This window comes from Heptranchias perlo, chromosome 10, assembly GCF_035084215.1.
Source record: "Heptranchias perlo isolate sHepPer1 chromosome 10, sHepPer1.hap1, whole genome shotgun sequence".
NCBI lineage: Eukaryota > Metazoa > Chordata > Chondrichthyes > Hexanchiformes > Hexanchidae > Heptranchias > Heptranchias perlo.
Window position 1 is genome coordinate 19969983 of NC_090334.1, and position 12142 is coordinate 19982124.

General features: G+C 43.4%; 1 protein-coding gene across 3 annotated transcripts in view; it reads right to left on the minus strand.

Annotated features, from left to right (window-relative positions):
• The window catches only part of smoc1 (SPARC related modular calcium binding 1), a 214958-nt gene that overhangs the window by 93348 nt on the left and 109468 nt on the right, over positions 1 to 12142 (minus strand). For all 3 annotated transcript variants that reach the window (XM_067991284.1, XM_067991283.1, XM_067991285.1), the window contains exon 9: positions 2676 to 2758. In XM_067991284.1, coding sequence (XP_067847385.1) covers positions 2676 to 2758 — 83 coding nt within the window. The remainder of the gene's footprint in view (positions 1 to 2675; positions 2759 to 12142) is intronic.

The following is a 12142-nucleotide window of genomic DNA, read 5'->3' on the forward strand; positions in this document are numbered from 1 at the left end:
ATAGTCAAAGATTTACGGTACTTCACAAGTTTAAGCTTGAAGCATTTATTTGAGAAACCAAAGTGTGGTCCTTTAATTCCTGTCTGATCCCTAACGATTTGTAACACTAACCCCATCTTAACCTTGGAATTTTTTTTTAAACCACAAGAATTATGGTCAAAAATATAAAACGAGGACAAGGAAAAACCATTTCACTCCCTGTCATCATTCTGAAGATGAAAACTTTGACCATGTGTATTTCAAAGCAGAAATAAAAATGTCAGTTGACTGCCAAGACATAGATCTTTCTGAAGGCTGACTAGATTCAGGATCAAACATGTATATTATTTAAACCATCACAACGCCAAAGATCATCAAGTCGTGCAGTTTTCTGAGTGTAATGTTTCACATGATCATTCTTTGGATTTTTTGTGGCCATCCATTATGAGATATATTTTATAGTATTTTTTATTTTGCCTTTACCCCTTGAATAATATCATTGAGAATCGTAAAGAAAGAATTTGCATTTCTATGGTGCCTTTCAAGGCCTCGGGCCGTCCCACAGCGCTTTACAACCCATGAAGCACTCTTGAAGTGTAGTCACTATTGTAATGTAGGGAAGTGCGATAACCAATTTGCGCACAGCAAGCTCCCACAAACAACAATTAAATAAATGACCAGTTAATCAGTTGGTTGAGGGATAAATATTGGCCAGGACACCGGAGAGAACTCTCCTGCTCATCTTCAAATAGCATCATGGGATCTTTTACATAAACCTGAGAGGACAGTTTAATGTTTCATCCAAAAGACAAAAAAGTCTCCAGTCGCTAAACAGCATGAGCTAAGTATCCTGCCCTGTTTAAAACTGGAGGCCCCATCTGATCGAGTCAGTCCAGCACTTACCTCCTGCAATGAGTTTTGCTCAATGAAGAACTAATTCATTAGAAGCAGAGTAAAGCCTATATCTGGGCTATATCTATGGCTGATTGTCTTTTCAAATTTAGGGACAGAAATAACAGTTCCTGAAAAACACACCCATTTCTTCTGACCCATGTAGGAATGAAGAGTAACCAGGAAGCATTCAACTAGTGGAGTTTCAGAGTTATTAAAGGGGAACCAATCACCCTAAATGTTACATTTCCCAGTGTTTCTTGGCCAGCTCCTATTACCGTGATGTCATGAAGTTTCACTCCATTGGTATCATGCAATGAAACGGTAGGCTGTAGGCAGTACATGATGTTACTGCAGCAGAACTTCATGATGTTGCAGCAGGGACAGTTCCACACAAAATGTCTGCTCCTACATTGCATCTAGCCAGGAATTTTATAGCCTTCAATACAGTAACATGAACTGATTGGGCAACACCAGTAAATGTGCATCTGTGCAGGGGAGCTCCAGTGTGACGTGATAAATATCTCCACAGGATTGGCCGGCTAAGTGACGAGTGACAAACCCTGAGTAGATTTATGGTCAACCTTGTGAATGGAGATAGTCTACAGAATAATCTATTTGTAGAATTTGTAATGGGTTTTGTGTAGTCTTTGTGACCCAAAGGAATAATTTGAAGCTGCTTTGTGATGTTCCATTATCACTGTCAAGTAGAAGTAGTGATGATGTGGAGATGCCGGTTTTTTTTGGGGGGGGGGGGGGGTTTGTATATTCGGCGGCCTTGTAGGTGACACCTCTCTGTCTGCTCACTGTGATTGCCTTGGCAACGGGCAGTAATCACCAGGCATTGTTCTGTGATTTATAAATGCGTAGGATTTGAAGATTTCATTTCCACAACATTCACCTGAGGAAGGAGGAAGCCTCCGAAAGCTTGTGAAATTTAAAATAAATTTGTTGGACTATAACTTGGTGTTGTAAAATTGTTTACAAGTAGAAGTAGGAAATTGTATATCCCCTGGTATTCTTACATACAAGTGTCACAATTAGAAATATCTCACCAGTCCAGGAGGTTCAAGACATTCTTGAGCAATGGGGGTTTTGGTGCATTGATTGGGAAGAACTAGGCTATTTGGTTTTAAATATTTATGCACATATATATTTTTTTCACTGCCGACCTTTGTATTGTCAAGGACATGCATTCACAACTTCACAGAATTTTTAAAACATGCCTCCTATTCAATACTCTTCATTTAACGATGAGTTTCATTATAAAGTGGGCAATGCTGTCTTTGTTTCATTTCATTATATTTTCCAGAACTTATTGCGTCCTATGAACCTGGGTATCTTCTTGGCCTGTGTTGACTGAGTAACTCACTGAGCCAAGGTTGGTTGGTTCCGGTTTGAAGGTTTGTGACTCCAGATCTAAGGTGCTGCTCTAAGTGTAGCCCTGGGTATCTCTGCCATTTATATCATTTGCTGATGCAACTGGCAGATTATGCTTTCTTTACATCAACTTTTAAGAGACAAGAGATCAGATTTTAACACTGACAGAGAGGGAGCTCTTTATGTTGAGAGGAGGGGGTTGGGGGGGGGAAAACTATTTTTTCTTGTAATCAACCATCAAAATTTTGGATGGTTTCATCTGCAATCAATTAAATGTCAATTAGCTGAATCACATGTGGCACTTGTACAGGGTAATCATGCAAAATTACACAAGGCCTGCAACATGTGGCAATGGTTTCTCTACAATAGCCATTGATCACTCCCTGCTGTGCTGATGAGGGAATGGCGAGATGAAAATGGCTTACCTTGTAGCTCTTTGTCCTTGAATGGATCATCTCCCTCCATGAGCTTGGATCTGGCGTTGCCATCGCATTCGGGGGTTTGGTAACTGGAAGAAGCAACAGCAGCACTCAAAACACATGCTAGAAACCAGCTGGGCTCCTGCCAGCCGAACTTGTGATCAACTACTAAGCTGATTATGTTACAGTCGCGGTTGCTAAGCTACTGCTCCTTCCTGAGCAAGACAGAGTGGTTCCCCATCTTAACACAGATGGCTCCACAGAAAGTAACGACAAGCATTTGTAAGTCAAAAATTGAAACTCATTATGTGATTTTGCACTGTCTGGGGACTTGTCACTGAGCAGCACGAAAACTGGTTTTCCACTGCATGACGAGGCTTATTATCCAATCAATTAGATAATTTAAAATTATTTCTTTGTATCTGCCTTTACTCTCGCCGGCAGTGTTTATAATAAGAGGGAACCAGAGTATTTTGGCACCTGGGTGACCGCTATAGCTGAGAACCAGGAAACTAGGATTGTTCAATGATTTCCCCCTCCCATTCAACAAAATAATTATTTGAACTGTTCCCACTGTCCGAATTCTTACATTTCAATTGAACGTTGGTTTCTATTAGCATTGTGCTTTACAGTGTGTAGTGGTTTCATATTTCTCCCATGGTACCTTGTAACAAGGACCAGGAGAAGTGTACGGGCATGGCTGTGCAGTAGGTTACCACGCTATCAAAACCCTTTGTTTGGGCAGTCTTAACCCAGTGCGCGAAGGGCTCAAAACTGCCCACGCTTAGGCACAAATTGGCACTACGTCAACAGCACAGTCAGATAGGATACAAAAATGATTGGTGTGAGAAATCAATAATTTCACAGCATTAAACAATTTTCTAGTGAGCTGACAGCTAAGGCACTTTGGTGAGGTTGAGCAGTGGGAATTTTGGAGTTACTTGCATCTGGCCTATGTTGGGTTTTGACAATGGGTATCAAGATGAACAAATATTCTGCTCCCCATCACCATGGGCACAAAAATGTGTATTTTTTTTCAGTGCAATCATGTAAAATTGTGCTTCAAATCCTATAGTAAAAACCAAGCACTCAAAGGGTTAATCTAAAGCTGCCAAATGTCATCCATGTTGGTGAGGCCCTGTATTACGATTGTTAAACTACAGACACAATCGTGCTATTTACAAGACGGTGTCACCGATTGGGCACTTTAACATAGTGCAACTGGCTCATCCCTTACCAACTGTAATCGTGTTTTTAGCTGTCACAGGGGAATTTATTCCCACTTGGCCTGTGTACACAGCAAAGTAAAACCACTGTGACGCTAGGGAACTGTGAAATCACTTAGTGCACCACATCGACCTCGCACCTCGTGAACTTTCATTGGCTCCCCTGTGGCCCCCAGTGTTATCACAAAGCAATGTGACATCAGGGAGTACACAGCGTTCTGGCACCTGTAACAACATCTGACCAGAGTAAGTCACATCCAATGGGTCACATGTGGTCTTCCATCAATGGCAGATTTCAATAGGAAAGCACTGTTTAAATACCGGGCCAAAGAAGATTGTGCAGCAGGGAGGATCATGCATATAGGAGGGAGGGAGATAACATTTACAAATCACATTATTCCCACTTAATCCACACAATTCCCTACTGCTCCTCCTGTTGCATTATGTGCTGGTTTAATACACCCATTATGAATTCTGCAATGTAAAAATACCTAACTTTGCAACAATTTTCCCAACATATCCGGCTGACTATAACCGGAAAATGAGGCTGGGAGTGTATTTTTTCAGAATTGTGTTAACAATTTTGCACAGTTGAACCCTTTTCAAAATTAAATTAAAACAAACAGCCTTAAATATACTGAGTGTGCTTCACATTTTCCTGCATTACTGCACTGAAACTTTCTTCTGTATTTTAAGCAAACCTTTCAGTTAAATTTTCAATTCGATGTCAATATTAGATGTGGCATTAAGCTTCTGGAAAAATCGTTGATTTTGAACATATTGGAAGTCCGATGATGACATGATTTTTTTAAAAATGGAGTTAATGTTAAACAGTGTGACATTATTCACATGACACTGCTTTCCTGTGAACAGCCTCAATCAAGTGCTAGAGAAACAGGGGCATCACAGCAAGTCCTGTTAGGCCTCACTGGACAAAGCATTAATTTCCCTAGAGGGGGTGATACCGCTCCATTACCTGCCTCCTGTTTTTTTGCAGCACAAGCAGTAAACTTGGTCTGCTGGAATCTTTGTGCACCACGATGCATTGTAAATCAAAGGCACTGTGCTCTTAGGAAACCGTAGGCTAATTCAAAGCACCATATTGATCTGACATCTCATTAACTTTCATTGGCTCCCCTGTGCCCCCAGCTCTTATGCCTCTGTATGGACGTGTGCATTCAGGAGAGTGTCAGGCAGACCGTTAACACACAGGCAGGTAGAGTTGGGCAGGGAGGCCTGGGATCCACACCATGGAGGGAGTGAAAGTCAGAAGGTTTTGCACTCTTTTTCTTTAGGCCACAAAGCGAGACACTCTGCTGCATTGAAAGGTTTGCTTAAGATACGGAAAAGGACGTCAGTGCAATAACGCAGGAAAATATCAAGCACACGCAGTATATTGAAGGATGCTCGTTTTGTTTTTCCATTGTATCAGGGTTAAAGACAACGAAATGGTACAACCTGTAAGTGAATAGAAAGGAAAAGCAGGCGGAGTGTATAACAGGCGGGCGATTCACTATCGCTCCCTGCCAAAGTTGAAAGTTCTGCCCATTGTGCCTTATCATGTTGCAATACCTCAAAGTGCTTCACACGAGGAATTATTTTTGCAGGGCAATGACTGTTGTACTGGTAAACACAGCTGCCAAACCACACCAGCAGTGTCCTGTGATAGCCGTGAGATAAATGACCAGTTAATTTGCTCTTGGTGATGTTGATTGAGGGAGGAATATCGACCGGGAAACGGGCTTTTCAAATCATACCATGGGATCGTCAACATCCACCTGGATCCCTGTTTATTGTTTCATTTGAAGGATGGCACCTCTGATGATGCCAGACCTCCTAGATAATATGTTGGAATGCCAGGCTAGTTTGTGAGTTCAAATTCAGTCTTCTGAACTAGGGGCGAGAGTGTTACCAACTGAGCAAAGCTGGCACTTGATGCCTAGAACTAACTTTGTTAGTGCTAGTCAGCAATTTCAATTGGACAACACTGCTGTAGATGGTGGAGATGGCAGTGGCAGAGGAGAAGGAATGCACAGCAACATTGTGTGTCCATTTAGTCCTCCCCTCTAATTAATTTAATTCATAAAAATGATCTGAATTTGACTCTCATAGAAGCAAGGTCAACTCTGAAATAGAATAATATCAAAAATCGAAGACATACTGGGGTAGAAATTTGTCCTGGGCAGTAGTGCAAAACAGGCAAAATCAATGGAACTGATTGCCAGGTCGGGAGCATTACAAGTGTCCGAAGCAATATTGGCCCTTTTTGCTCTAACCTCCCAAGACAAATTCCTACCCCACTCTGTTCTAACACTTTACACTCTACGCAACAGAGAGCAAAGCAGGTCAAAGGGCGATTGCAGGTTTGAATGACAGGTAGTTCTGAGACCCTGCGGAGTGGAGCTTCTTACTGTAACCCTACAATCTGATATTTTCACCATCATTGACAAAACGAGTTCTGTTCCACTGTAAATTGTTTGACCGTTGCCGTGTGATTTGGAAACTTTTAAAGATTTGTGTATCTGAACCCATAAGTTTCTCTGCTCCTCTACTCCTTTTAAAGCTTTACCATTTAGTGTATATGTCCACTCATTCTTTCCCACAAAATGCACCTTACATTTCTCTGCATAAAATTTCATCTGACATCTATCTGCCTGATCTTTTGAGATATATCCTCCTCAAGTTCTCTTCACAGTTAACACACTCTTTGTGATGTCTGCAAATTCTGATATTGCTCATTGCCTTGTGATTTTGAAAAGCAGGCCACTGCACTGCCTGTTACCATATTCAGCCAGCAACTGGTGAGGAGCCAGTCATGTGGCCACCCTACAGGCATTCTGATTCCCAACTGAGGCCTAACCAGTGATTTATAACAGGTTTAGCATAACTTCCTTGCATTTGCACTCTTATGCCTCTGTTTATAAAGCCATGGATCACCTATGCTTTTTTAACTGCCTTATTGACTTGTCCTGCCACCTTCAAAGATTTGTGTATGTACACCCCGTCGTCTCCCTGTTCCTGCCCCCCTTTAAAATTGTACTATTTATATTGCCTCTCCTCATTCTTCCTTCCAAAATGCCTCACTTCATACTTCTCTACATTTTCAAGTTTTGTGTCCTCTTCAAACTTTTAAATTATGCCCCCAAGTCTAGGTCATCAATATCTAGCAAAAAGAGCAATGGTCCTAATACCAACCCCTGGGGGACAGAGAATGTAGCTATGATGCAGATAAAAAAGACACTTGTTTGAAAAATTATTCTTTCAAGCCCAATGCAACTATGGGGTGGGAGGAAGGGTCAGAGCAAAGTTTTACAGAGCATTTCCGCAGGAGATTAAATGGGTTTGTTACAGTCCATAATAGTGGCATGTGGGCACTTTTACATTGGCACTGGAGAGTTCAGAGCACAGGAGAGTAACATGCACGCAGCCCCATGTCTATATTGCTAAAACTGGCCATGTTATCCCAGCAACAGGATCACACAGCAATAAACATGTGGGTGCACGATTCTGCCACTGGGATACGAGAGCCAGCACATGGATGTTGCTGTCCCATGATCCGAATTAAACGGATGCCAATGTAAAAGCTCCTGGTATGTAGAAGCAATGGGCTTGCTGGCCTTTTCTTATTTCAGCCTTTCCTCTTACAACTCTGGATCCAAGGGCTGGATGGGATCAAGCAGGTAATGGAGAATGAGGTATCATAGTGAGCACAGGGCAGGAATAAGAAGAAATCTGAGCAGGCTGGACGCCTGAAATTAAAACAGAAGATGCCGGAGATACACAGGAACTCGATGAGAAAGGGGAAGGTTGGTTAACATTTTGGACCTGACCCTTCATCAGAGCTCAGCTCAGATGCTGATCAATCTGCTGTGCACTTGGAACAAAAGAACAGATTAACATTTGCAAAGGAGAGGGCTGTCATTCGCTGCTTACATCTGACAGCGTATATGACTGTGATGTCTGAAAATTTTGATATTGCGCCCCTTATACCCGAGACCAGATCATTTGTATATATACTGAGAAGAGCAATGGTCCAAATCGGCCCCCTGGAGAACACCACTGTTTATATCCCTCCAGTCTGAAAAATATCAATTAACCACTACTCTGTTCTATAACCAACTTCCTATTCATGCTGGCACATTCCCTTTCACATTGAGTGCCTTAATTTTATCAAAAAGCCTCCTATGAGGAATATTATTAAATGTATTTTGAAAATCCATATACACATCATTCATTGCACTTCCTTTATCAATACATTTTGTTATTTCCTCAAAGAACTCTTTTACTTTTGTCAAACACGACTTGCCTTTTACAAATATGTGCTATCTGTCCTTAATTCGCCCATATCTTTCCAGGTGAGAATTCATATTATCCCATATTATGGCCTTTTGAAGTTTGTCCACTAACGTTAGGCTGACTAGTTACCAGGTTTATCCCTTTCTTCCTTTTTGACCAAAGGTGTTACAGTGGCAACCTTCCAGTCCTCTGGCACAACCTCCATATCAAAGGATGCTTGACAGATGAAATGGCCTCTACTTTTCTGTTCTTTCCTCTCTCACTTCCCAGAGCATTCCAAGATACCTGCCATCGGGGCCTGGTGCCTGTTCCACTTTGAATTCCACCAAAGTAAATCTCTGTCTGCTTTTTTAACACAGGTGTTAACCTATTTACTTTAAAGGGGTTGATGCCTCCACTACAGTTTTGGACAACAGAGTATCAGATGAATGCGCTAAAGCCTAAAATCTGCACGTCTACCTCGGTGGCTGGGACCTTCACCCACCGCTAGCCTGTGTCAGCAAATCACGGGCGCGTTGCCATAACTTTCCGATATGCAATGGTGGAGGCCGAGGCCATTTGCAGACTCGGAAAATGTACCCCTCGGTGTTCATCCAACCGTTGTTTCTAGCTTATTATGTTTACAAGCTGAGCAGATGTTACCACATATCTGAAAACAACATTTCCCTTCTCACTTCATCAGGTCGTGGTGCTCCTGATGAGCAGCGTTATTCTTTGTAGAAGCAATAACGAAGCAGCTGAACTGGTAGCCTAAACCAGAGGACCTGAATTCAAGCCCCAGCCCTCACTAATTTTAATGCCCCACTTACTGTACATTGCAGCTACTATCGGCAGCCCCCCACCATTCCCCTCCCCTGACCTTTGCAGCAGCACTGTAAAATAAACGAGGCACACTGCTGGCTCCAGAGGAGCAGAGAGCCACCTTAAGGACTGAGCGTCCCAGGCTTCTCCACAGATCGCAGTAGCAGTTTTCTGCTTGTTGGCCCTGTGGACCAGGGAAGGTCTAGGGCCCGAAATGAAAGTGTACATAATTGTCTGTCTGTTGCTGTGGAATCTACCCCATAATATAAAAGTGTTCCTAGCAACCAAACCTCCAGTGTATTACAGAAATGGTTCTACTGAAAGCATTTGTGCAGTGTAAAGGTTGTGGGTTCAAGTCCCACTTCCTAAGACTTGAGCACAAAATCCAGGCTAACATTCCAGTGCTGTACTGAGGAAGCACCTCACCTGGTCATTATCACACTGCTGTTTGTGGGATCTTGCTGTGCGCAAATTGGCTGTATTTCCCACGTTACAACAGTGACTACACTTCAAAAGTACTTCATTGGCTGTAAAGCGATTTGGAATGTCCTGAGGTCATGAATGGCGCTTTATAAAATGCAAGTCTTTCCTTCTTATACGAGACTATAATATCACCTCAGGATTCAAATGAAAACAACGGTACCATTTAAACCCTTCCATAAGAGTACTGCTTTCTACTCACTCTGAGTTATCTATCATTCCTATGCTCCTATGTTCCTATATTCTCTACATAAACCATCTGAGCCCCTTCACAGGATCCATCATTCACCATGCAAATCACTCACAAGAAGCCCTGTAGTTTCTCATGCTTTATCTTTGCAGACAGTGTTTGATGAGCCATGCTTCAGTTTGTAAGTGCTGTGTCACCCTGTCCCAGTCAAAATGAAACCTGTAACACAACACTGGGCCCTCCAATCCCTGTTGGCAGTTTGGCACAAATTGTATGGTAACAGTTACCAAAAATAGAAGAGGCTGAATTTATACAGTTAATCGGTTCTTCAACCATCCTGAATTTATTGCAAGTACTTTGACATCATTCAACGGGTTGGAATGTGTTCAGAATAATTTTGCAATGGTTGGAACTTTTAAACTCCTTATATATATTTTTTAAATTTAGCCCCCGAATATCTACAAAAGGGATAATGTCTCTTTAAAATGTGAGCTCATTGCAGAGAATGGAACCTTATTCACGTGGCAGACATTACACACTTAATGGGCCAGATCTTGGAATCATAGAAAGGCTGCAGCACGGAAGGAGGCCATTCAGCCCATCGAGTCCATGACGGCTCTATGCAAGAGCAATCCAGCTAGTCCCACTCCCCCTTTTGTTTTTTTTTGCTGGAAAATTAACAGAATGTGCAAATAGGCCAGCAAGTTCAGGGGATGAAGAGATACGCCGTGAGTTGCGAATCCCCAGAACTTACTGGTCGATTTACTCTACTCCGCCGTTTGCTTCACACAAACAGCACCTCGCCCTCAGCCTCCCTGTTATTTTTGAGAACTTGCTGAATTTGCTCATTAATCGCCACAGAAAGTTAAGTCTTGTAATTAACAGCGTAAGTACCTTTTTAATTATGTGATAATTGTTAATGCAATGCCAATCAACCTCATTGGCCCATAAAGGGAACAATTTAAACTGTCCAATCTCATTCCTGCATGTAGTCAATTGTTGTTAGAGATTTTTAAAATGTCAAATTTTAATTTTTTTTTCTTACTTTTCCTTTCTGTCTCTTTTTTCTCTCTCTCAATTTAGTTTTTCTTTCCCCTCCTTATTTCTCTTTCTGGACCTGATTTGACTCTAATTCACCCTCCTTCTCCGTCGCTCGTCTTTCTTTCTCAATCCTTAAATATTATTGATTAAGGAGATACAGGGGGTGATTTTAGGAGGCAAATGCGGGTGCGTTGGGGCAGGGTGATCCGAAAATCATGGATATCCCGTTCGGGTTCGGAAGCCGGCTCCAACCCGCCGACTTCCGAGTTTCCCAGGGACCCACCTGTGTGCACGCGGGCGACCCGAAAACAGAAGTCCCGCCAGCAATTAAAGCCACCGGGATGACAGTTAAAGAGCCAAATGTACCTCATTGAGGTATTTAAGGCACTTTACCTGTGACAGGGTAAGTGATTAGAAAGATTTACTTATCTGGGTGGCTTGCCCACCGCTTCTGATTCATGCCTGATGAAACCAGACATGAAGGGTTGGATCAGGGAAAAAGAAACTAAATAAATTAAATAATAAACCATGCAAGGAAGTGAAAACACTAAATGCACCTGGCTTTGAAACCTGCTCCGATGTCCCCCTCTTCACCCTCCCGATGTCCCCCTCTTCACCCTCCCGATGTCCCCCTCTTCACCCTCCCGATGCTCCCCCGATCTTCCCCCAATGTCCCCCTCTTCACCCTCCCGATCTTCCCCTGATGTCCTCCTCTTCAGCCTCCTTATGTTCCCCCGATCTTCCCTTCTCCCCCCCCGATCTTCCCTTCTCCCCCCCGATCTTCCCTTCTCCCCCCCCGATCTTCCCTTCTCCCCCCCAATCTTCCCTTCTCCCCCCCCCCGATCTTCCCTTCTTCCCCCCCCCACCCCGATCTTGCCCCTTCCCCCCAGATCTTGCCCCTTCCCCCCCGATCTTGCCCTCTCCCCCCCCACCCCGGTCTTCCAGTCCAGTGCCGGATCTTCCATTCCCCCCCCCCCCACCCGATCTTCTGGTCTAGTGCCGGATGATGTCTCACTCTCTCTCTTTCTCGACCAACCCCGCCTCGCGTTGCAGCTCCTGACGGCAGCCAGCTTGTCAATCAGGCTAGCTGCCAGGCGCGAAACCTGGAGAGGACGTTAACCACGATCAATCAATGTGCGATCGCGTCGGAAACGGTAAGTTTGGTTCATGTGGGTTTGCCATGCCCAATCGCCCCCCCGCTGCCATCCCGCCTCCCCACTAATATCGGGGCCACACTGTTCCCATTGTTCACTAAGGTCCCAGATGCCCCCTGCCCTCGCCATGCCGTTATCAGCTCACAGTGCCAGTAAGTTACAGCACAAAAACATTTTGAGCTGATGGGTGCAGAAAAAAGTCTTACTAAGAGGGCACACCGTGAGATGCCCACTCCAGCAAGATCCAGCCCAACATCCTGCTGCAAACATTTGTGTGGCAGGAGG